This window comes from Ranitomeya imitator, chromosome 9 (assembly GCF_032444005.1).
Source record: "Ranitomeya imitator isolate aRanImi1 chromosome 9, aRanImi1.pri, whole genome shotgun sequence".
Taxonomy (NCBI): domain Eukaryota; kingdom Metazoa; phylum Chordata; class Amphibia; order Anura; family Dendrobatidae; genus Ranitomeya; species Ranitomeya imitator.
This window is the reverse complement of record NC_091290.1, coordinates 145,948,199-145,975,915: the sequence shown is the minus strand read 5'-3', so window position 1 is coordinate 145,975,915 and position 27,717 is coordinate 145,948,199. Positions and strand designations below refer to the sequence as shown.

The window sequence follows — 27,717 nt, the reverse complement described above, 5'->3', positions numbered from 1 at the left end:
ACTCTCACTCTGCTCTCCTGAAATACTCTGCGCTGCTGTGACTTACGCACTCTCACTCTGCTCTCCTGAAATACTCTGCACTGCTGTGACTTACGCACTCTCACTCTGCTCTCCTGAAATACTCTGCGCTGCTGTGACTTACGCACTCTCACTCTGCTCTCCTGAAATACTCTGCGCTGCTGTGACTTACGCACTCTCACTCTGCTCTCCTGAAATACTCTGCGCTGCTGTGACTTACGCACTCTCACTCTGCTCTCCTGAAATACTCTGCGCTGCTGTGACTTACACACTCTCCCTCTGCTTTCCTGAAATACTCTGCGCTGCTGTGACTTACGCACTCTCACTCTGCTCTCCAGAAATATTCTGCCCTGCTGTGACTTACACACTCTCACTCTGCTCTCCTGAAATACTCTGCGCTGCTGTAACTTACGCACTCTCCCTCTGCTTTCCTGAAATACTCTGCGCTGCTGTGACTTACGCACTCTCACTCTGCTCTCCAGAAATATTCTGCCCTGCTGTGACTTACACACTCTCCCTCTGCTTTCCTGAAATACTCTGCGCTGCTGTGACTTACGCACTCTCACTCTGCTCTCCAGAAATATTCTGCCCTGCTGTGACTTACACACTCTCACTCTGCTCTCCTGAAATACTCTGCGCTGCTGTAACTTACGCACTCTCCCTCTGCTTTCCTGAAATACTCTGCACTGCTGTGACTTACACACTCTCACTCTGCTCTCCTGAAATACTCTGCACTGCTGTGACTTACACACTCTCACTCTGCTCTCCTGAAATACTCTGCGCTGCTGTAACTTACGCACTCTCCCTCTGCTTTCCTGAAATATTCTGCGCTGCTGTGACTTACGCACTCTCACTCTGATTTCCTGAAATACCCTGCGCTGCTGTGACTTACACACTCTCCCTTTGATTTCCTGAAATACTCTGCGCTGCTGTGACTTACGCACTCTCACTCTGCTCTCCGGAAATACTCTGGGCTGCTGTGACTTACACACTCTCCCTCTGATTTCCTGAAATACTCTGCGCTGCTGTAACTTACGCACTCTCACTCTGCTCTCCGGAAATACTCTGCGCTGCTGTGACTTACGCACTCTCCCTCTGATTTCCTGAAATACTCTGCGCTGCTGTGACTTACACACTCTCCCTTTGATTTCCTGAAATACTCTGCGCTGCTGTGACTTACGCACTCTCCCTTTGATTTCCTGAAATACTCTGCGCTGCTGTGACTTACGCACTCTCACTCTGCTCTCCTGAAATACTCTGCGCTGCTGTAACTTACGCACTCTCGCTCTGCTCTCCGGAAATATTCTGCGCTGCTGTGACTTACGCACTCTCGCTCTGCTCTGCTGAAATACTCTGCGCTGCTGTGACTTACGCACTCTCACTCTGCTCTCCTGAAATACTCTGCGCTGCTGTGACTTACGCACTCTCCCTCTGATTTCCTGAAATACTCTGTGCTGCTGTGACTTACGCACTCTCCCTCTGATTTCCTGAAATACTCTGCGCTGCTGTGACTTACGCACTCTCCCTCTGATTTCCTGAAATACTCTGTGCTGCTGTGACTTGCACGCCCTGCCCATCTAGGATGTGCAGATCATTAACGCCGCTGTCATTAATCTCCGTCTTCCTCCTGTTTCAGCCTTTCGGGGTTAATCAGCCGGGTCCGTACATCATGTACATGACGGTGGACGCCAACGGGTACCTGAAGAATGCATCAGGTGAGATAATCTGCAGGGGCGGCGGGTGACGGGCAGGCGAGTGCGTCTGTTATATGCTGCCCCCACAAGTGACGTTGATGAACCCCTGTTTGCTCCTCCTGGCTGTGATGGGGATCATTTCTCCATGCACTCACTGTCTGCAGCCAATCTGAGCAGGCAGAGCTGCAGTGTAAAGCACAAGGGATGGCTGCAGCTAAAGTCAGGACTTCTAGGTAAACTAAAGTCATCAATCACTGATCGCAGTAAAGCTCAGCTGCAGATCTTGGGGTGCAGCAATGTTACGCCCGCGGTACGCTTCCGCTTGCTCCCGGTGTACCGCTCCGTTACGTTGTCGTTCGTGATGCCGGAGCGTGTGTGTTTCCTTCCAGGCGCCATTGTATCAGTGCAGTCAGAGATATCGCGGCGGAGTTGTGCTACAACTGACGCTGCGATTGACGAAATGTCATCTTTATGAAGGAGTAATTCTCTGTAATCCTCCGGCGCCGATCTCTGACGGGCAGGAACAATGGCGCCCTCCCCTCCCCCGTATCTACTTGTTCCACCACACGCAAAGCGATTGATTTATTGGCAGCATCTTCAGAAATTATAAGGGACGAGATGGACGGATGATGAAGAGGCGGCCATCGTATCGGTGTCATTCACATGGTGGGGGCCGGTGAGGCCATTCTACACCTGCCGCAGTGGTAATCATTGATTTACAGCATGTATTTACTGACGTAGGGCCGCAACGAGACCCCCGGGACAGTGGTGGGGGGACGTGATCTCGTTTGAATGTAAATATGTGGGTGCATATATATATATAGATATATATATAGATATATATATATATTTATTATTTTTTTTTAGGGAAATGATGAGTTGTGTCTATGCCTTATAGTTCTTTTATATACTGCCATATTATACCCATTTACTAGTGTCATATGATGTCATTTGATGCCCAGATAATCGTGCCATAGAGTACATATATAATAGTGCCATAGAGTACACATACAATAGTGCCGTAGAATACACATACAATAGTGCCGTAGAATACACATACAATAGTGCCGTAGAATACACATACAGTAGTGCCGTAGAATACACATACAGTAGTGCCGTAGAATACACATACAATAGTGCCGTAGAATACACGTTATAGTGCTGTACAGTACATATATAATATGGCCATAGAATACACATACAATAGTGCCGCAGAATACACATACAATAGTGCCGTAGAATACACATGTAATAGTGCCGTAGAATACACATGTAATAGTGCCATAGAATACACATCCAGTTATATGAAAAAGTTTGGGCACCCCTATTAATCTTAAGCTTAATGTTTTATAAAAATTGGGTTTTTTTTGCAACAGCTATTTCAGTTTCATATATCTAATAACTGTTGGACACAAATGTTTCTGCCTTGAAATGAGGTTTATTGTGCTAACAGAAAATGTGCAATCTGCATTCAAACAAAATTTGACAGATGCATAAGTATGGGCACCCCACCAGAAAAGTGACATTAATATTTAGTAGATCCTCGTTTTGCAAAAATAACAGCCTCTAGTCGCTTCCTGTAGCTTTTAATGAGTTCCTGGATCCTGGATGAAGGTATTTTTGACCATTCCTCTTTACAAAACAATTCCAGTTCAGTTAAGTTTGATGGTCGCCGAGCATGGACAGCCCTCTTCAAATGATCCCACAGATGTTCAATGATATTCAGGTCTGGGGACTGGGATGGCCATTCCAGAACAGTGTAATTGTTCCTCTGCATGAATGCCTGAGTAGATTTGGAGCGGTGTTTTGGATCATTGTCTTGCTGAAAGATCCATCCCCTGCGTAACTTCAACTTTGTCACTGATTCATGAACATTATTGTCAAGAATCTGCTGATACTGAGAGGAAGCCATGCGTCCCTCAACTTTAACAAGATTGCCGGTGCGGGCATTGGCCACACAGCCCCAAAGCATGATGGAACCTCCACCAAATTTTACTGTGGGTAGCAAGTGTTTTTCTTGGAATGTTGGGTTTTTTGGCCGCCGTGCATAACGTCTTTTTGTATGACCACACACGTCTATCTTGGTTTCATCAGTCCACAGGACCTTCTTCCAAAAAGAAATTGGCTTCTCCAAATGTGCTTTTGCATACCTAAGCCGACTCTGTTTGTGGCGTGCTTGCAGAAACGGCTTCTTTCGCATCACTCTCCCATACAGCTTCTCCTTGTGCAAAGTGCGTTGTATAGCTGACCGATGCACAGTGACACCATCTGCAGCAAGTTGATGCTGCAGCTCTCTGGAGGTGTATGAGGATTGTCCTTGACTGTTCTCACCATTCTTCTTCTCTGCCTTTCTGATGTTATTCTTGGCCTGCCACTTCTGGCCTTAACAAGAACTGTACCTGTGTTCTTCCATTTCCTTACTATGTTCTTCACAGTGGAAATTGACAGGTTAAATCTCTGAGACAGCTTTTTGTATCCTTTCCCTGAACAACTATGTTGAATAATCTTTGTTTTCAGATCATTAGACAGTTGTTTTGAGGAGCCCATGATGCCACTCTTCAGAGGAGATTCAAACAAGAGAACAACTTGCAATTGGCCACTTTAAGTAGCTTTTCTCATGATTGCATACACCTGGCTATGAAGTTCAAAGCTCAATGAGGTTAGAAAACCAAAAAAAAGTGCTTTAGTAAGTCAGTAAAAAGTAGGTAGGAGTATTTAAAACAAGAAAATGATAAGGGTGCCCATACTTATGCACCTGTCAAATTTTGTTTGAATGCAGATTGCACATTTTCTGTTAGTACAATAAACCTCGTTTCAAGGCAGAAACATTACTGTGTCCAACAGTTATTAGATATATGAAACTGAAATAGCTGTTGCAAAAAAAACTATTTTTAAAAAACATTAAGCTTAAGATTAATAGGGGTGCCCAAACTTTTTCATATAACTGTACAATAGTGCCGTAGAATACACATACAATAGTGCCATAGAGTACACATACAATAGTGCCGTAGAATACACATGTAATAGTGCCGTAGAATACACATACACTAGTGCCGTAGAATACACATACAATAGTGCCATAGAGTACACATACAATAGTGCCATAGAGTACACATGTAATAGTGCCATAGAGTACACATACAATAGTGCCGTAGAGTACACATGTAATAGTGCCGTAGAGTACACATGTAATAGTGCTGTAGAGTACACATGTAATAGTGCCGTAGAATACACATGTAATTCGTGCCGTAGAGTACACATGTAATAGTGCCATAGAGTACACATGTAATAGTGCCGTAGAGTAAACATGTAATAGTGCTGTAGAGTACACATGTAATAGTGCCGTAGAGTACACATACAATAGTGCCGTAGAGTACACATACAATAGTGCCGTAGAGTACACATGTAATAGTGCCGTAGAGTACACATGTAATAGTGCCGTAGAGTACACATGTAATAGTGCCGTAAAGTACACATGTAATAGTGCCGTAGAGTACACATATAATAGGTCTCACGTGATAGCGCCTTGAAGTGCCCATGTATTACTCCCATGTATTGCTTATAATAAAGTGCCATACAGTGCTTTTATAACACTGCCATCTAGTGCCCATGTAATAGTGCCACATAGTCCTTACGTAGTAGTAGTACCATGCAGGGCTAAACTAACGCCATCTCTCCTACATAAAGCAGGAGGTGCCGCGATGTAGGATCGGCCTGCGGGGGGCGCTGATGAGGCCCCTTTCGTCGCGATGTGTTATATTACTTTTATACTGTTTCATGGGTGCGTAGGCTATTCCACTACAGTGTTCTGGAAATGCGTCAGCCGCCGTGCACATTGCTGCAGTGTAAAGCATGGTGGAGATTATGATGGCAGTTATAAACCTCGCTGCACTTTCCGGGGTCTCTGGGATTAAATCTTTCCTTCTTACTGGTTTCCATCCTCTGATTACATTTCCCATTGGCAGGGGACAGTTTTGGGGGCACCGGCAGATCAGAGTGTGAACTCTCACCCCAGATCCCCCAGAAAGTGAAGGAGTTAAAGGCATGGGTTGTATAATTTGCGTTAATCCCCTCGCTCACGCCTTAATCCTCGTTAGCTCTCTGCTCAGTGGAAGGAGATTGACAGGTCGGGCGCCGGAAACTTCACAGCAGACGCCACTTGTCCCAGTAGGACGAGCACGACGTGGCGGAGACTCGCAGCCGCTCCAACAACCCCACGTTCTGCTCTTATTATTTATTTCAAAGGGGGATTCAGAGGCGCGTTTTGCTTTGTCTCTGGCAGTAAAGGGAAGCCCCGCAGCCATCGCTCTCATTAGCATGGGGAAAGGCAGCGACATCTTGCAGCTTCTGCAGATAAAGTCCTGCTCCAGGCACCGGCGGATTAAATAGTAAGCGCTTTACAGCGGCGATTGCTGGCACAGGGAGGAGCGGGCACTGCTGTCCTTACAGACAGGCATCAGAGAGTGGAAGGCGCCTCCAGGGATGACGGGCGGCCGGGACGGGGACATGCCAGGCTTGTACGCCAGTGTCTGCGGTATATGGGGGTATATGGCGGTATACGGAGTTACTTCTGCTGTTAGTGTCATTCTGATCGCTTAATTCTACATGACCGGAGCAGCACCTTTACTCCAGTCACATCCAAAGCTGCTCCCAAAGTTCTTCTGTTTGCTCCAAAACACAGTTGTCTCACTGTTATACCCGGGCGTTGGATGCCCCTTTCGTCTCAAAAATGTGGGCGCTGACCACCCATCCATTTTTCATGGGACATTCTCACCCTCGTCACTAGGTGAGGAGCAGCATTGTGCACCTGGAGGTTGTAGTCCTGACTCCTGAATGAATAGCCCCCCATACATGTGTGGAGCAGCCTCTGCGCCCCCCCTGTATTGCTGCATACATAGAAAGAATGGTCACTCAGGATTCAGAGAAAGCTGGGTGAGCTGGAGGTATAATGGCAGCTATCCACTGTGACTAATGAGCAGCATAGATGTCAGTGCAAGGTGCCACCAACTACACGACTCGACAGCGCCCCGCATGGTGCCGCACTGCACACTCGGGAACCTTTTGCTTCTCAGTCCTGATTTTAGTCACATACTGAAAGCTAAAACCTGTGAAATCATTAGTGCGGAGCGAGAGGAGAGGGTGATGCCACGCAGAAAGCACGGGGAGAAAGCAGAGGGGAGCACACGGAGGAGAGGGGTGACAGCGAGAAGAGAGGGGTTCTGCAGTGCAAAGAGCAAAAAGGAGACGGTGATGCCGGGTACATGGAAGAGACATGCTGCAGAGGGGTTATCGTGGAGGATGCGCGCTGCAGAGTTGTGAGCGTAGAAGATGCGTGCTGCAGAGTTGTGAGCTTGAAGGATGCGTGCTGCAGAGGACTGAGCATGGAGGATGCGTGCTGCAGAGGGCTGAGCGTGAAGGATGCGTGCTGCAGAGGACTGAGCATGGAGGATGCGTGCTGCAGAGGGCTGAGCGTGGAGGATGCGTGCTGCAGAGGACTGAGCGTGGAGGATGCGTGCTGCAGAGGGCTGAGCGTAGAGGATGCGTGCTGCAGAGGACTGAGCGTGGAGGATGCGTGCTGCAGAGCAGGGCTGTGGAGTCGGTAAGCCAAACCTCTGACTCAGACTCCTCAATTTCCATGACACTGACTCCAGGACTCCGGCTCCCTCTTACATGCCTCATGTTTAAGAAAAAGAGGTTAGATTATACTCACCTGGGCGGGCGGTCCGATCCGATGGGCTTCGCGGTCCGGTCCGGGGCCTCCCATCTTCTTACGATGACGTCCTCTTCTTGTCTTCACACTCCGGTGCAGGCGTACTTTGTCTGACCTGTTGAGGGCAGAACAAAGTACTGCAGTGCGCAGGCGCCTGGAAAGGTCAGAGTGGCCCAGTGCCTGCGCACTGCAGTACTTTGCTCTGCCCTCAACAGGTCAGACAAAGTACGCCTGCGCCGGAGCTGCAGCGTGAAGACAAGAAGAGGACGTCATTGTAAGAAGATGGGAGGCCCCGGACCGGACCGCGACGCCCACCGCAGTGGGACTGCCCAAGGGTGAGTATAATCTAACCTCTTTTTCTCATCTTTCAGGATAAATCGGGGGCTTATCTACAGCATTACAGAATGCATTACAGAATGCTGTAGATAAGCCCCTGATGCTGGTGGCCGCAGCTCATCTTCGATTTTGGGCGTGACAGGTTCCCTTTAAGTGATGAATTTACTGTAGTAGAATGGTAACATCAGGCTTTTAATCATTACTATGATACAATAATCAAGCCATTTAGATAGAACATAAAATATATTTATTGGAATACAACTTTATGCAAAAGTTTTTTTTGTTCTATTTACAATTTATTATACACTATGCAGTAAGTGGAAAAAAACAACAAAAATGTACTGAATAACATTTGTGCAGTCTATGAATTTGTTCTGAGAAATAGTATCGCCTCCATCAGATCCTCCTCCATAGATGACCTCACATCTAACCTAATTATTTTAAGGCTGGAGAACGACCTCTCTACACTAACTTGGGTTGGTGGCAGAGCGGTAACCATATGGGCGAAATCTCTAACAATTTCAGGGTATAAAGGAATTGCCTCGTGTCAGCTTTGATGAACGATTGAACTCTTCTACTTCTTTGAGAGCAAGTGAAAAATTTTACTGAAATATGGTCAATCTGTTTTCTATGGGAGTAGAATCTTTTTACATGCGGCAACGCTTTGCCAGCTACATGTCGTGCAACTACTTTTCGAAATCAAACTCTTCATCTGATAAGGATGAAGAAACGGCAGCAGCAGCACTGGCAGGACCCGAGTCCTCTTGCTCTTGGCCGTCCTGAAGCCCCCCCTCATCTTAACTGCTACCTCAATGAGAGCTTCTTTTCCTTTAGTAAGCTGTTGATCATCCAGCAATATACAATGACTCGGGTCCACATAAACAGCTGCCAGAAGAATTTTATTTTCTAATAGCAGCATCTCTCTCCGTTTCATTGAAGCAGCAATGCCATCTGCGATTAAACCTCCTCTTTGGGACAGGCAAAACAACAAGTTCTTCCACACCTTTATAAAAATGCCAGGCGTTAAACCCTCAGCTTGTAACTTTTTAGTCACTGTAAATGGGTGATGAAGCAATGCCTTCAATTCAGCCACCTGTGTCCATTGACCTTCATGTAGTGTTACTTGAGGGTTGGCCGTATGTACAAGGAAGGGTTTCAGCTCAAGCAATCGCTCAATCATTAAATACGTGCTGCCCCACCGAGTGGCTTGATCCACAATTGCCCCTTTTCCAGCACGTCTCTTCAAGATGGAATCAATTTTAGTGGTTCTGGCAGCAATAGCCAATTTCCTCACTTTGCTAATCAGAGTTCCAGCATGTCCCTCTTGCAGACTATCTCTTATTGCCAGTTACAGCGTGTGCACAACACAGGGCATGTGATGAATAGGAAAGAGGTGTGAAGCAGCTTCAACAAGATCATCTAATTGTAAAGAATCATTTTGCTGTTCTTCTGTAATAATATCTGTTTGTTCCTCCGTTATGGGAACAGGACTGTGGCCTTCCATCTCCAACATACTGAATGTGCAATGTTCTTCTAGCTGCTGTTCCTCTTCATTATTCTCATTTATCAGTTTAATTGTACTTATCATGTTTGAAGCATTATCAGTTACAATAGCAAGAACCTGTTCTTTTTTGAGTTCATAATCTTGCAGAACTTTTTCCACTAAGGTCTGGAGAAACCGGCTGCTGAGATGAGCTTTAGTATCTTTTACTGCCAGCGTCTTGGTAACAATTTTTTTGTTGTCGCAAACATATCGAACGTTGATAGTAAAATAGTTCACTCTGTGACGTGTGCAGGCATCTATTTTAAGAAGCACAAAGCATCTCTTGAGTCTTTTTAAGATCTTCCCTTTGGTTAAGGGCTTCTTCGATCACTAATTTTCTAATACTTTCTCTTTCAAGAGAAACACCAAGTTTGTGAGCTATTTCTCCATTAAGAGCTGTAAAAGCTGGTCGTGCAAATAATGATAATGGTACACTGTCCTTCACAACAAGCTGGATGAGCTGTGTTTTAAACACATCTGCTGTCATTGTGTTACAGTAACTTTGTCACTTACAAAATATCTTGTAACTGATGTTTTATACGCTCTTTCCTCCTCCTTTGACTGGCGCGAAGTGCTGGTCTCTGTTTTCTTGGTGCTGCTGTGGTCTTTTTCAATCACAGTTTTGTAAACTTCTGAGTGGCAGCGTTGTAAATGTCTTTTTAGATTGAAAGATCTTGAAGGAGCATTTTTATCACTGCCTGAGTATACACTGATTTTGGCATCACAGCATTTGTTTTCATCTGGGTCACTTATACAGTGAGACACAAAATGTTTTTTATCTTGAGTCACTGTGAAATGCTCAAATACAGCTGAATTCATAAGACGCTTCTTAGACAATTTGTAATTCTGTAAATTCGCTCTCAAAATAATTATGTCCTGTAAAAAAAAAAGGTATATTGTAATTCTTGCAAGAATAGGGAATTATGCACTGTATAATTTAGGATAGAAATAAAACAATCTTTGCATAAATCAATAGGACAGATAAGTATAAAGTTTGTAAAATATGTTTTTAGATAGCTTTACTCTGAACAAGCTTGTCTCAGAGTACAGCTCATTAAATGCTTCACATCATATTTCTTCCCAGTCTATGAAGAGGGGAGGAGGGAGGGAGCATGTTTGTGCTGAATCATATTCCAGGACACACAAATATATATCATCGATCCTGTTACTATATTTCTGAATTTGAGATGTTAGAAAACAGTTTTTCCCCTTATATCGTATATATAGTGTATATAAGTCATCAGAACATCTAATTTCTCCAAACATGAGCAGAGAGGAAAAACAAACTAAAACATCAAGCATACAAAGACAACATATACTTTACTATTGATTTATGTACAGTTTATTGAAAGTTTAGATATGCTTTAACCCCTTAACCTCTGGAGCTTTTTGCGTTTTCGTTTTTCGCTCCCCTCCTTCCCAGAGCCATAGCTCTTTTATTTTTCTGTCAATATGGCCATGTGAGGGCTTATTTTTTTGCGGGACAAGCTGTACTTTTGAACAACACCATTGCTTTTACCAAGTCATGTACTAGAAAACGGGGAAAAAAATTTCATGTGCGGTGAAATTGCAAAAAAAAAGTGCAATCCCATGGGTGTTTCTTGTTTGGCTTTTTTGCTAGGTTCACTAAATGCTAAAACTGACCTGGCATTATAATTATCCAGGTCATTACGAGTTCATAGACACCAAACATGTCTACGTTATTTTTTATCTAAGTGGTGAAAAAAAAATTCCAAACTTTGCTAAAAATGCCCATTTTTCTAATACCCGTAGTGTCTCCATTTTTTGTGATCTCGGGTTGGGTGGTGGCTTGTTTTTTCCACGCCAAGCTGACGTTTTTAATAATACTATTTTGGTGCAGATGCGTTCTTATGATCGCCCGTTATTGCATTTTAATGCAATGTCGCAGCGACCAAAAAACGTAAGTCTGGCGTTTTGACTTTTTTATCGCTATGCCGTTTTTTTTATTGATAGATCGGGCAATTCTGAATGCATCGAGACCAAATATGTGTAGGTTTGATTTTTTTTTATTTTATTTTGAAAGGGGGGAGATTTGAACTTATTTATATATATATTTATATATATATATATATATATATATATATATATATAATTTTTTTTTTTTTAATTTAAACATTTTTTTTACTTTTGCCATGCTTCATTAACCTCCATGGGAGGCTAGAAGCTGGCATAGCCTGATCGGCTCTGCTGCATAGGAGCGATGCTCAGATCACTCCTATGTAGCTGAATTACAGGCTTGCTATGCACGCCGACCACAGGGTGGCATTCGCAGCAATCCGGCATCAACACCATAGAGGTCTCAAGGAGACCTCTGGTTGTAATGCCAACGCACCGATGAACCCCGATTATGTGACGGGGTCACCGATGTGCGCATTTCTGTCTGGATGGTTGGAAGCGCTTGTTAAATGCCGCTGTCCGAGTTTGACAGCGGCATTTAACTATTTAATAGGTGCGGGCGGAACACGATTCCACCCGTCGCTATTGCGGGCACATGTCAACTGTTCAAAACAGCTGACATGTCCCGGCTTTGATGCGGGCTCACCGCCAGAGCCCTGCATCAGAGCGGGGATACTGCCATCGGCGTAATAGTACATCCGATGGCAGTAAGGGAAGTACTTACCTTCCTTAATCCTGCTTTCCTGTTCACTCCAGAACTTCTTAGATGAATGCAGGCATTCCTTCCCTGTGTGTTTTTATTTTTTCCCCTTTTCTGTAGAGGAGGAGCTTCACGACTTATCATGAACATAAATACTGCAGCACAGATTCATCTCAGCTAAAAGTCTAGACCTTAGATCAGGAATAGGACAGACATTTATAGGACATTTCATAACTTTCCCAAATTCTTATGAAAAAAATATTCCACACAAACTGCATTGAACTACTGTACCCAATTTATTATATATTTTAGGAGTCGGAGTCTGTCCATTTTATACCAACTCCACCAAATTGGGCTCTGACTCCACAGCCCTGCTGCAGAGGGGTGAGCGTGGAGGATGGGTGCTGCAGAGGGCTGAGCGTGGAGGATGGGTGCTGCAGAGGGGTGAGCGTGGAGGATGCATGCTGCAGAGGGCTGAGTGTAGAGGATGCGTGCTGCAGAGGGCTGAGTGAGGATGCATGCTGCAGAAGAGAGCGCGGAGGATGCTTGCTTCAGAGGGGAGAGCGGGGAGGAGTGGGTTGATAGCGAGAGGAGAGAGGTGCTGCAGAGCAAAGAGCAAGAAGGAGAGGATGATGCCGAGTGCATGGAGATGTGCTGCAGAGGGATGAGCGTAGGTGCTGCAGAGCAAAGAGCAAGAAGGAGAGGATGATGCCGAGTGCATGGAGATGTGCTGCAGAGGGATGAGCGTAGAGGAGACGTGCTGCAGAGGATTGAGCATGGAGGATGCATTCTGCACAGGTGAGCACACACAGAAGTAGGGTACTGCGGAGCAAATAGCGAGAAGAAAAGGGTGATGCCGAGTGCACAGAGGAGACGTGTTGCAGAGTGGTAAGCGTGGAGGATGCGTGCTGCAGAGGGCTGAGTGAGGAGGATGCATGCTGCAGAGGGCTGAGCGTGGAGGATGCTTGCTGCAGAGGGCTGAGTGTGGAGGATGCGTACTGCAGAGGGCTGAGCGTTGAATATGGGTACTGCAGAGGGGTGAGCGTGGAGGATGTGTGCTGCAGAGGGCTGAGTGAGGAGGGTGCATGCTGCAGAGGGCTGAGTGTAGAGGATGCGTGCTGCAGAGGGGTGAGTGAGGAGGATGCATGCTGCAGAGGGCTGAGTGTAGAGGATGCGTGCTGCAGAGGGGTGAGTGAGGCGGATGCATGCTGCAGAGGGCTGAGTGTAGAGGATGCGTGCTGCAGAGGGGTGAGTGAGGAGGATGCATGCTGCAGAGGGCTGAGCGTGGAGGATGCTTGCTTCAGAGGGGAGAGCGCAGAGAAGTGGGTTGACAGCAAGAGGAGAGAGGTGCTGCAGAGCAAAGAGCCAGAAGGAGAGGATGATGCTGAGTGCATGGAGATGTGCTGCAGATTGGTGAGCGTAGAGGAGACGTGCTGCAGAGGGGTGAGTGTGGAGGATGCATGCTGCAGAGGGGAGAGCACGGAGGAGTGGGGTGCTGCTGAGCAAATAGCGAGAAGGAGAAGGTGATGCCGAGTGCATGGAGGAGACATGTTGTAGAGTGGTGAGCGTGGAGGATGTGTGCTGCAGAGGGCTGAGCGTGGAGAATGCGTGCCTCGAGAGGGCTGAGCGTGGAGTATGGGTGCTGCAGAGGGGTGAGCGTGGAGTATGCGTGCTGCAGAGGGGAGAGCGCAGAGGATGCGTGCTGGAGAGGGGAAAGTAGGGAGGAGTGGGTTCCCAGCGAGAGGAGAGGGTGCTGCAGAGCAAAGAGCGAGAAGGAGAGGATGATGCCGAGCGCATGGAGGAGATGTGCAGCAGAGGGGTGAGCGTGGAGGATGCATTCTGCACAGGCGATCACACACAGAAGTGGGGTGCTGCGGAGCTAAGAGCGAGAAGGAGAGGGTGATGCCAAGTGCATGGAGGAGACATGTTGCCGAAAGCTGAGCGTGGAGGATGCGTGCTGCAGAGGGATGAATGTGGAGGAATTGTGCTGCAGAGAGGAGACTACAAGTCCCAGCACAACTGTCATTTCTCAGCAGATACATTTGTACATAGCGCTCATTATTCTCCGAGTGACCTGTAGATGGCGCCAAGTGCGGGGCTACCTGTCAGTAAATTCTTCCTGACTTTTGCATCCATTCATCTTTCTCGTCATAGGAACGTTGTGATTTGGAGACAAGGGATGAGCAGCCGTTCAGGTATCGGGGTTTGTGTACAGGGAGTCTTGTGGTTTCTGGTGGTTACACCGGGGTGCCCCACATTTTCGTCGGACAGATGCCACTTTCCAGCAGTCACAATGGATGGCAGTGTTGTTCTCTGCCCCTCACCCACCTATGTCGGATCGTCTGGGGATCCAGAGCGCTGCTCTTTTTACGCTTCGGTAAATACGGCTCTCGGCCCGGAGTAACCAGTCGTGAGAGCAGAATTATCTGGGAGCTGACTTGTACTTGGCGATACTTTGTAGGGCAAAAGCCATTAGTAGCGAGGTGTGTTTAACCAAACGATGAATGCAGAACTGTAGCCGAGGAGTCGGGGTGCGGAACGGAGGTGGCCCCAGTGACTACCGCAGTGGGAAAGGAAGGGAGGCCACATTGACGACCTCACCAGCAGGGGACGGGGCTCCAGTGACAACCTCAGCGGGAGTAGAGGAGGCTCTAGTTGCGACCTCAGCAAGAGCAGAGGGGCCCCCCAGTAACTACCTCTGGGAGCAGAGGGGCTCCAGTGACGACCTCAGTGGGAGTGGATATTGTGTCCAACAAGGCCAGTACCAGTGGTCATGTACTCAAGTCTTAGTGGTCTTCCATGCCCAGATATCCTAAAGGATACATAGGGGTCAGAGGAAACTGAGATGTGTTTAGTGTGGCCTACTACACAATGCATCCCACCGAACATGCCCTTCCCTGACCTCCCGCGATACACCCCATCGAGCGCGCTCTTTCCTGATCTGCGATACCCCCCATCGAGCACGCTTTTCCCTGATCTCCTGCGATACACCCCATCGAATATGCCCTTCCCTGACCTCCCGCAATACACCCCATCGAGCGCGCTCTTCCTTGATCTCCTGCGATACACCCCATCGAGCACTCTCTTTCCTGATCTCCTGCGATACACCCCATCGAGCGTGCTCTTTCCTGATCTCCTGCGGTACACCCCATCGAGCGTGCTCTTTCCTGATCTCCTGCGATACACCCCATCGAGCACTCTCTTTCCTGATCTCCTGCGATACACCCCATCGAGCGTGCTCTTTCCTGATCTCCTGCGATACACCCCATCGAGCGCGCTCTTCCTTGATCTCCTGCGATACACCCCATCGAGCACTCTCTTTCCTGATCTCCTGCGATACACCCCATCGAGCGTGCTCTTTCCTGATCTCCTGCGGTACACCCCATCGAGCGCGCTCTTTCCTGATCTCCTGCGATACACCCCATCGTGCGCGCTCTTTCCTAATCTCCTGCGATACACCCCATCGAGCGCGCTCTTCCTTGATCTCCTGCGATACACCCCATCAAGCACTCTTTCCTGATCTCCTGCGATACACCCCATCGAGCGCGCTCTTTCCTGATCTCCTGCGATACCCCCCATCGAGCACGCTTTTCCCTGATCTCCTGCGATACACCCCATCGAACATGCCCTTCCCTGACCTCCCGCAATACACCCCATCGAGCACCCTCTTTCCTGATCTCCTGCGATACACCCCATGGAGCACGCTCTTTCATAATCTCCTGCGATACACCCCATCGAGCACGCTCTTTCCTGATCTCCTGCGTTACACCCCCATCGAACACGCTCTTCCCTGATCTCCTGCGATACACCCCATCGAGCGCGCTCTTCCCTGATCTCCTGCGATACACCCCATCGAGCACGCTCTTTTCTGATATACTGCGATACACCCCATCGATCATGCTCTTTTCTGATCTACAATACACCCCATCGAGCACGCTCTTTTCTGATATACTGCGATACACCCCATCGATCATGCTCTTTTCTGATCTACAATACACCCCATCGAGCACGCTCTTTTCTGATATACTGCGATACACCCCATCGAGCACGCTCTTTCCTGATCTCCTACAATACACCCCATCGAGCATGCTCTTTCCTGATATCCTGCGATACACCCCATCGAGCGCTCTCTTTCCTGATCTCCTGCGATACACCCCATCGAGCACGCTCTTTCCTGATTTCCTGCGTTACACCCCATCGAGCACGCTCTTTCCTGATCTCTTGCGATACACCCCATCGAACACTCTCTTCCCTGATCTCCTGCGATACACCCCATCGAGCGCGCTCTTTCCTGATCTCTTGCGATACACCCCATCGAACACTCTCTTCCCTGATCTCCTGCGATACACCCCATCGAGCGCGCTCTTTCCTGATCTCCTGCGATACACCCCATCGAGCGCGCTCTTCCCTGATCTCCTGCGATACACCCCATCGAGCACGCTCTTTTCTGATATACTGCGATACACCCCATCGATCATGCTCTTTCCTGATCTCCTACAATACACCCCATCGAGCACGCTCTTTCCTGATATCCTGCGATACACCCCATTGAGCGCTCTCTTTCCTGATCTCCTGCGATACACCCCATCGAGCGCGCTCTTTCCTGATCTCCTGCAATACACCTCATCGAGCACGCTCTTTCCTGATCTCCTGCGTTACACCCCATCGAGCACGCTCTTTCCTGATCTCCTGCGTTACACCCCATCGAGCACGCTCTTTCCTGATCTCTTGCGATACACCCCATCGAACACTCTCTTCCCTGATCTCCTGCGATACACCCCATCGAGCGCGCTCTTTCCTGATCTCTTGCGATACACCCCATCGAACACTCTCTTCCCTGATCTCCTGCGATACACCCCATCGAGCGCGCTCTTTCCTGATCTCCTGCGATACACCCCATCGAGCGCGCTCTTCCCTGATCTCCTGCGATACACCCCATCGAGCACGCTCTTTTCTGATATACTGCGATACACCCCATCGATCATGCTCTTTCCTGATCTCCTACAATACACCCCATCGAGCACGCTCTTTCCTGATATCCTGCGATACACCCCATTGAGCGCTCTCTTTCCTGATCTCCTGCGATACACCCCATCGAGCGCGCTCTTTCCTGATCTCCTGCAATACACCCCATCGAGCACGCTCTTTCCTGATCTCCTGCGTTACACCCCATCGAGCACGCTCTTTCCTGATCTCTTGCGATACACCCCATCGAACACTCTCTTCCCTGATCTCCTGCGATACACCCCATCGAGCGCGCTCTTTCCTGATCTCCTGCAATACACCCCATCGAGCACGCTCTTTCCTGATCTCCTGCGATACACCCCATTGAGCGCTCTCTTTCCTGATATCCTGCGATACACCCCATCGAGCACTCTCTTCCCTGATCTCCTGCGATACACCCCATCGAGCACGCTCTTTCCTGATATCCTGCGATACACCCCATCGAGCGCTCTCTTTCCTGATCTCCTGCGATATACCCCATTGAGCACTCTTTCCTGATCTCCCACGATACATCTCATCGAGCACGCTCTTTCCTGATCTCCTACAATACACCCCATCGAGCACGCTCTTTTCTGATATACTGCGATACACCTCATCGAGCATGCTCTCTCCTGATCTCTACAATACACCCCATCGAGCACGCTCTTTTCTGATATACTGCGATACACCCCATCGAGCAAGCTCTTACTTGATCTCCTGCGATACACCCCATTGAGCACCTTCTTTCCTGATCTCCTGCGATACACCCCATTGAGCACGCTCTTTCCTGATCTCCCACAATACACCCCATCGAGCATTCTCTTTCCTGATCTCCCACAATACACCCCATCGAGCACGCACTTTTCTGATATACTGCGATACACCCCATCGAGCATGCTCTCTCCTGATCTCCTACAATACACCCCATCGAGCACGCTCTTTTCTGATATACTACTATACACCCCATCGAGCACGCTCTTACTTGATCTCCCACAATACACCCCATCGAGCATGCTCTCTCCTGATCTCCTGCGATACACCCCATTGAGCACGCTCTTTTCTGATATACTGCGATACACCCCATTGAGCACGCTCTTACTTGATCTCCTGCGATACACCCCCTTGAGCACGCTCTTTCCTGATCTCCCACAATACACCCCATCGAGCATGCTCTCTCCTGATCTCCTGCGATACACTCCATTGAGCATGCTCTTTCCTAATCTCCCACAATGCATCTCATCGAGCATGCTCTTTACAAGTAGGGGGGATATAGAGGACGTGCAGACAAGATGAAATAGTATTTTGCGTAGAATCTTTCTTCATCCTTCCCTGGTAATAAAACCAATCTTCGGCTGTGTAATATCTTGTGGACTCCTTTCTTAGTGGGTGACACAGTAATGGGGGCCAGATCTGCCCTCAATGTCTCCAGCTTCGTACATTACGCTGCATCTCCGTTTGCCGGAGCCTTCGTACCCTGTGGACGGTGGAGCAGTCTCTAATTATATGTTGCTGGTGAGATGTCATCGGGTGACGTTCCCTGTGGACGGACCCTTTGTACGTGTGAATTGCAGAATCCCAGCACCGCCGGCCTCAGGGTTAATAACTTAGAACCCAAACAGCGGCGCCGTCCATAAACACCTCCGTATAAAACCGCGGATCAGGGCCTCTGAGCAAGTACCCAGGGATTGAAATGGCGCCTGATGCACAGGTGTCTGCCATCGCCGTCTTGGTGCTGCCGTCATGCAGCGCTCCGGCCAAATTAATATCATAGGCAGATGGTTAAACATGGCGCCTCCCGGCTGCAGGCACGTAGGGTTAGGACCCCCGCATGGGTAATTTCATCTCTCATCCTGTAAAAGCCTCGTTACCAGAGCGCATCCTGGACTCCTTCCAGAACTCTGCAGCTCCGGAGGGAGCGCTCGCCGCTCCGCCATGTCCCGGAGATCCATAGGAAGCACAGGCTTTTAGCGCTTATTAATAGCCCGGCAATTAAAAGCAGCAGAGGAGTCGGGGAATCCATCCATCCCGCTAATGACTCCGGGTAATGGAGCAGAGAGAAGGGAAGGGGGGATGGGAAGAGGAGATGTCTGCTGTGTATGCGCACCGTAAACTTCCCCTAATCCGGTATGTCCTGAGACAGAGGAACGCTGGATTATCAGATTAGGTATGGTCCGATCCATACTTCCTGTAATCCAGCACGTCCTGAGCCAGAGGAACGCTGGATTATCAGATTAGGAATGGTCCGATCCATACTTCCTGTAATCCGGCACGTCCTGAGCCAGAGGAACACTGGATTATCAGATTAGGAATGGTCCGATCCATACTTCCTGTAATCCAGCACGTCCTGAGCCAGAGGAACACTGGATTATTAGATTAGGAATGGTCAGATCCATACTTCCCCTAATCCGGCATGTCCTGAGACAGGAATGCTGGATTATCAGATTAGGATTGGTCAGATCCATACTTCCTGTAATCCAGCACGTCCTGAGCCAGAGGAACGCTGGATTATCAGATTAGGATTGGTCAGATCTATACTTCCTGTTATCCAGCAAATCCTGAGCCAGAGGAACGCTGGATTATTAGATTAGGAGTGGTCAGATCCATACTTCCTGTAATCCAGCACGTCCTGAGCCAGAGGAACGCTGGATTATCAGATTAGGATTAGTCAAATCCATACTTCCTGTAATCCGGCGCGTCCTGAGCCAGAGGAACGTTGGATTATCAGATTATGAATGGTCAGATCCATACTTTTTGTAATTTGGAACGTCCTGAGCCAGAGGAATGCTGGATTATCAGATTAGGATTAGTCAAATCCATACTTCCTGTAATCCGGCGCGTCCTGAGCCAGAGGAACGCTGGATTATCAGATTATGAATGGTCAGATCCATACTTCCCATAATCCAGCACGTCCTGAGCCAGAGGAATGCTGGATTATCAGATTAGGATTAGTCAAATCCATACTTCCTGTAATCCGGCGCGTCCTGAGCCAGAGGAACGCTGGATTATCAGATTATGAATGGTCAGATCCATACTTCCCATAATCCAGCACGTCCTGAGCCAGAGGAATGCTGGATTATCAGATTAGGATTGGTCCTGTGTCCGAAACTCCCAGCAATGTGAGATTTGTCCATAAATAAGCAGCGTGTAACAGCTGATTGTGGGACCCCAGGATTTGGGGAAGCCCGTGGGCATCATTCCGGGGGTGGTGCAGTGGGTGCCAGTCGAGACCCCCGATAACCTCCATTCCTTGCACTTGTTGGGAAGGGGGGATTTACTTTCTTTCCCATGGCCACTAAACAAGAGAGAGGTAGCTCTGCTTCTCAGGGTGAATATCACAAAGCTGCGAGTGCGGAGGAAGGAAATGCTGAGCGGCTCCTGGTGCACGAGCCGCGGGAATCAGTCTGGCCCTGCCATGTACATATATATACCCCCGCCGTCCAGATATATACCCCTGCCATCTACATATATATTCCCCCACCGTGCAGATATATACCCCTGCCATCTACATATATATTCCCCCACCGTGCAGATATATATCCCTGCCATCTACATATATATTCCCCCGCCGTGCAGATATATACCCCCGCTGTCTACATATATACCCCCGCCGTGCAGATATATACCCCTGCCATCTACATATATATTCCCCCACCGTGCAGATATATACCCCTGCCATGTACATATATATTCCCCCGCCGTGCAGATATATATCCCTGCCATCTACATATATATTCCCCCGCCGTGCAGATATATACCCCCGCTGTCTACATATATACCCCCGCCGTACAGATATATACCCCCGCCATACAGATATATACCCCCGCCGTGCAGATATATACTCCTGCCATCTACATATATATACCCCCGCCGTGCAAATATATACCCCCGCCGTCTACATATATACCCCCGCCGTACAGATATATATCCCCGTTGTCTACATATATTCCCCCACCGTACAGATATATACCCCCACCGTGCAGATATATACCCCCACCGTGCAGATATATACCCCTGCTGTGTACATATATATTCCCAATGCATACTGTACACTATATACATACAGTATATACTCCTGCCACATACTGTACTCTATACATATATACCCCTGCCACATATTGTACACTATATAAATATATACCCCTGCCGCATACTGTACACTATATAAATATATACCCCCGCCGCATACTGTACACTATATACATATATACCCCTGCCGCATACTGTACACTATACATATCTACCCCTGCCGCATACTGTACACTGTATACATATATACCCCTGCCACATACTGTACACTATATACATATATACCCCTGCTGCATACTGTACACTATATACATATATACCCCTGCCGCATACTGTACACTATATACATATATACCCCTGCCGCACACTGTATACATATATACCCCTGCCGCATACTGTACACTATATACATATATACCCCGCCACACACTATATACATATATACCCCTGCCGCATACTGTACACTGTATACATATATACCCCTGCCACACTGTACACTATATACCCCTGCCACACACTGTATACATATCTACCCCTGCCACACACTGTATACATATCTACCCCTGCCACACACTGTACACTATATACATATATACCCCTGCCACACACTGTACACTATATACATATATACCCCTGCCACATACTGTACACTATATACATATATACCCCTGCCACATACTGTATACATATATACCCCTGCCACACACTGTATACATATATACCCCTGCCGCATACTGTACACTATATACATATATACCCCTGCTGCATACTGTACACTATATACATTGTAGCATGGCTAAAGGGTTTGTAGTCGATGGGAGGTATGTGCCACATAAGTGCCTGGTTGCTGTAATGTAGCCCGGAGTATTCCTTTCTTGCACATAATCTTGTATATGTGTTTCAGGACCTGTGGTAATGTCAGACCACATGGCTAATCATGTGATGGGTTACTGGGTGTGGTTAGCTCTTTATAAGACTGGATAATCCTTTACACAGCAGAGATGTGTGGAGGTGAAACCCTCCTGAGTGTGTTACGGCTTCAGGACTGAGCCGGATGAACTGGACACTTGTTTTTCTTTACCTGAACCAAAGGCTATTTGTTTTCTGTTGTTTGCCACATGGTTTATGAAGCAATAAACCCAGTGAACTTTAAAGGAACACGTCTCCTGAGTGTCAGCCGTCGCAGCTGAGTGAGTGAAATCCTTACAATTGGTGGAGACGTGCGAGCAGCGTTCCCAGCGGAGACGTGAGTTTATTTTGAATGTCCTGGGTCAAGGCTGTTGCAAGCCAGCAAGCATTGCCGGAGAAAATGGAGGACCTGCTGAAACAATTGGTCCAGATGCAGTCACAGCAGGAGAAAAGGCAGCAAGAGACCAACAGGCTGTTGATGCAGCAGATACAACAGAGCCAGCAGGAGCAACGGCAGCAGATGCAACAAAGCCAGCAGGAGCAACGGCAGCAGTTACAACAGAGCCAGCAGCAGATGCAGCAGAGCCAGCAGGAGCAACGGCAGCAGATGCAGCAGAGCCAGCAGGAGCATCAGCAGCAGATGCAGCTTCTGGCAACCGCCATCCAGGGCAAGGCGAGCGCCCCAACCCCAGGTTTGGCTGATGACACCCACGTCCGGAAAACGGTAAGACGCGCGTTGCAGAAAATGACTCCCGGGGATGATGTTGAGGCCTTCCTGACGGTGTTTGAGAGGGTCGCTGAGAGGGAAAAACTTCCGCCAGAGCAGTGGGCAGAGGTACTTGCGCCATACCTGACGGGAGAACCCCAGAAGGCGTACTATGATTTGACCTTGCAGGATGCCAAAGAGTATCACAAATTGAAAGCCGAGATTCTCGCACGTTTGGGGGTGACACTGACTGTCAGGGCACAGCGAGTTCACTCCTGGGGCTATCACCGGGACAAACCACCTCGTTCCCAAATGTTTGATCTGTTGCACCTGGTCCAGAAATGGCTGCAGCCAGAATCCTCTGCGCCTGCACAGATGGTAGAACGGGTGATGATGGATCGGTTTATCCATTCCCTCCCGAGGCCTATACAGTCTTGGGTTGCCCAGGGTGATCCCCAGAATGCCGACGAGCTGATCGGACTGGTTGAGAGATACCAAGGGTTGGAAGGCTCCTTCGGGAGGCAGCCCATGCCGTACTGGGGATCCCAGAAGGCAGCTGAGTCCCAAAAAGGGGTGGTGCGTCCAAGGTCACAAAGGGCGGGGGAGGTGGTGCCCAAGGTCCCCACGGGTGATATTATTTGTTGGAGGTGCCACAAGCCAGGACATATAGCTGCCCGTTGTTCCCAAACCACTGAGCAGATGGACTGCAGCATGGGACGCCGTTGTTCATACTATGCGTATCCAGCTTGCAGTGTGAACTCTCCGCCCAACGAGGGACCTCAAGCATGTCCCGTGAAGGTGAACGGTCAAGCAGTAACGGCACTGTTAGACTCGGGGAGCCTAGTGACCCTGGTGAGGGCCACTTTTCCTCTCCACCTGCTCCCGGGAAAGAAGGTCGGAGTGCGGTGCATACATGGTGATGCAAAGGACTACCCTGTGGCCAGTGTGAACATTGAAACGACATGTGGCACGGAGTCCCACATAGTCGGCGTCGTTCAGGACTTGTTGCACCCTATAATTATTGGCCGGGATTTCTGTTTGTTTTGGGATTTGTGGGGGAAAGGTTCTGAGCTCCCTAGCAAGAGTAGGGAACCCGTAAACCCGGGAAGGGTGGTGCCACACCCAGAGTCAGACAGATTTCCTTTTTGTGTCCTGGCTGGAGATGAGGAGGAAGTGTCCCCTGCATCTGACATTCTGGAGTTAGAGGTATCCGGTGAAAATTTTGGGACTGCCCAACATAGGGACCCCACTCTGAGGGAAGCCTTTAATAATGTCACAGTTATTGACGGGGTGGTACAGGAGCCGGGGGCAGACACAAGATTTCCCCATTTTCTAATGAGCAGGGAGTTGTTGTACCGGGTCACGAAAATAAGGGAGGAGTTGGTAGAGCAGTTGGTAGTGCCGGGTCCATATAGACGGAAGGTGTTGGACATGGCCCATTCACACATCTTGGGTGGACACCTAGGGGTGGAAAAAACGCAGGAACGGGTTGTGCAGAGGTTCTATTGGCCTGGGTGCCACCGGGAAATAGTGAACTATTGCAGGTCCTGCCCTACATGTCAGCTAACTGCTCCCACTCCTCATTTCCGGAACCCCCTTGTGCCACTGCCCATTATTGAGGTGCCATTCGAGAGAATTGCCATGGACTTGGTCGGTCCCTTAGTTAAATCAGCCCGGGGCCATCAGTATATATTAGTCATCCTGGACTACGCCACACGCTATCCTGAGGCAATTCCCTTGAGAAATTCTTCTTCAAAGAGTATAGCTCGCGAGTTGGTCCATGTCTTTTCCCGGACAGGTCTGCCGAAGGAGATCCTGACTGACCAGGGGACAACTTTCATGAGCAAGGTGATGAGGGAACTATGCAAAGCCCTGAAAATCTCCCAGTTGAGGACCTCGGTGTACCATCCCCAGTCAGATGGCCTTGTTGAGAGATTTAACAAGACACTGAAGAGCATGCTGAGAAAAGCTATAGAGAAAGACGGTAGAGACTGGGATTGTCTCTTACCCTATTTGATGTTTTCCATTCGTGAAGTTCCACAGGCCTCCACAGGTTTCTCACCGTTTGAGCTTCTGTATGGCCGACATCCACGAGGACTCCTGGATATAGCCAAGGAAACCTGGGAAGCCGAAGTCACGCCCCACAGAAGCGTCATTGAGCATGTGGCCCTGATGCAGCAGAGGATTGCAAAGGTGATGCCTATCGTGAAAGAACACCTTCTCCAAGCACAAGAAGCTCAGGCCAGGGTCTACAACCGGTCTGCAAGAGTGAGGCAATTCAATCCGGGAGACCGAGTTCTTGTGTTAGTTCCGACAGTGGAAAGCAAGTTCTTGGCCAAATGGCAAGGGCCATATGAGGTTGTCGAGAAACTTGGTGAAGTAAACTATAAAATTCACCAACCAGGAAGACGGAAACCATTCCAAGTATACCATGTCAACCTTATCAAGCCGTGGCAAGATAGAGAGCCGACAGTAACTCCATCGTTGTTAAGCAACCCAGAAGATGAGGTTGGAGCGGTTACTATAGCGGAGACGCTATCGGAGTCCCAGAAACAGCAATGCCGGGAGTTACTCCAGAAAAACAGGGACCTGTTTTCCGAGTTGCCTGGGTACACGAAGGTCATAGAGCATGAGGTCCTGACAGAGCCCCATGTGCGCGTGAACGTGAAGCCCTATAGAATTCCTGAGGCCCGTCGAGAAATAGTCTCCAAGGAAGTGGAGCGTATGTTGAAGCTTGGAGTCATTGAGGAATCCAAGAGCGGTTGGTCGAGCCCAATTGTCCTGGTCCCAAAACCTGATGGGGAGTGGAGATTTTGCAACGACTATAGGAAGTTGAATGAGGTCTCCAAGTTCGACGCATATCCCATGCCCCGAGTTGATGAGCTCATCAAAAGGCTTGGGCCCGCCAGGTACATAACCACCTTGGATTTGACGAAGGGGTATTGGCAGATCCCCATGGCACAGGAAGCCAAGGAGAAGACGGCGTTTTCTACACCAGATGGATGCTTCCAGTATGTCCGGATGCCATTTGGCCTACAGGGAGCTCCGGCCACCTTCCAAAGGGCTATGGATAGAGTCCTTGCACCCCACAAGGCATACGCTGCTGCGTACCTAGATGATATCGTCATCTTTAGCCCGGACTGGGAGAGTCATCTGGAGAAAGTCCAAGCGGTGTTTGATGCTATAAGAGAGGCCGGATTTACAATAAACCCGAAGAAGTGTGCATTGGGTAAAGAAGAAGCTAAGTACCTTGGATACATAGTGGGTCATGGAGAAATAAAACCCCAAATCAGTAAAGTGGAGGCAATTCAAACAACCAGTTTCCAAGAAGCAAGTTAAAGCCTTCCTGGGAATCGTGGGATATTACGGGAGGTTCATCCCAAACTTCGCCACAATGGCGGCGCCTCTGACTGACCTGCTAAAAGGGACAAAATCAGTAATGGTTAAGTGGTCCGAAGAAACAGATTCAGCCTTCCAAGAAATGAAAGAGGCTTTATGTAAGCAACCCGTTCTGATGGCCCCAAACTTCAAGAAAGAGTTTATTCTTCAGACAGATGCCTCAGATGTTGGGGTGGGAGCAGTCCTTTCCCAAGAACTACATGGGGAGGAGCATCCTGTTCTCTATCTGAGTAGGAAGCTGTCCTCATCTGAAAAGAACTACTCAGTCGTTGAGAAGGAGTGCTTGGCCATAAAATGGGCAGTGGACACATTGCGGTACTATCTGCTGGGACGTAAATTTAGACTGGTATCTGACCATGCCCCGCTTAGGTGGATGAGAGAAACGAAAGGAAGAAATGCTAGAGTCACCCGTTGGTTCTTAGCCCTGCAGGACTTCAGTTTCCATGTGGAACATAGGGCCGGAAAGCTGCACGGTAATGCGGATGCCCTATCGAGAATCCCTTGTTTAGTGGGGGAAAGTGCCAAGCCCCACGGCTTTAGGCAGAGGGGGGAGGTATGTAGCATGGCTAAAGGGTTTGTAGTCGATGGGAGGTATGTGCCACATAAGTGCCTGGTTGCTGTAATGTAGCCCGGAGTATTCCTTTCTTGCACATAATCTTGTATATGTGTTTCAGGACCTGTGGTAATGTCAGACCACATGGCTAATCATGTGATGGGTTACTGGGTGTGGTTAGCTCTTTATAAGACTGGCTAATCCTTTACACAGCAGAGATGTGTGGAGGTGAAACCCTCCTGAGTGTGTTACGGCTTCAGGACTGAGCCGGATGAACTGGACACTTGTTTTTCTTTACCTGAACCAAAGGCTATTTGTTTTCTGTTGTTTGCAACATGGTTTATGAAGCAATAAACCCAGTGAACTTTAAAGGAACACGTCTCCTGAGTGTCAGCCGTCGCAGCTGAGTGAGTGAAATCCTTACAACATATATACCCCTGCCACACACTGTATACATATATACCCCTGCCGCATACTGTACACTATATACATATATACCCTGCCACACACTATATACATATATACCCCTGCCGCATACTGTACACTGTATACATATATACCCCTGCCGCATACTGTACACTATATACATATATACCCCGCCACACACTATATACATATATACCCCTGCCACACTGTACACTATATACCCCTGCCACACACTGTATACATATATACCCCTGCCACACACTGTATACATATATACCCTGCCACACACTATATACATGTCTACCCCTGCCACATACTGTACACTGTATACTTATATACCCCTGCCGCATACTGTACACTGTATACTTATATACCCCTGCCGCATACTGTACACTGTATACATATATACCCCTGCCGCATACTGTACACTGTATACTTATATACCTCTGCCACATACTGTACACTGTATACTTATATACCCCTGCCGCATACTGTACACTGTATACATATCTACCCCTGCCACACTGTACACTATATACCCCTGCCACACACTGTATACATATCTACCCCTGCCACACACTGTATACATATCTACCCCTGCCACATACTGTACACTATATACATATATACCCCTGCCACATACTGTATACATATATACCCCTGCCACATACTGTATACATATGCCCCTGCCACACACTGTATACATATCTACCCCTGCCGCATACTGTACACTATATACATATATACCCCTGCCGCATACTGTACACTATATACATATATACCCCTGCCGCACACTG

At 48.3% G+C, this 27,717-nt stretch overlaps 1 protein-coding gene across 1 annotated transcript in view; it reads left to right on the top strand.

Moving 5' to 3' along the window:
- ITFG1 (integrin alpha FG-GAP repeat containing 1) overlaps positions 1-27,717 on the top strand; it is a 240,692-nt gene that overhangs the window by 189,046 nt on the left and 23,929 nt on the right. The window contains exon 14 of the mRNA XM_069739330.1: positions 1,655-1,733. Coding sequence (XP_069595431.1) covers positions 1,655-1,733 — 79 coding nt within the window. The remainder of the gene's footprint in view (positions 1-1,654; positions 1,734-27,717) is intronic.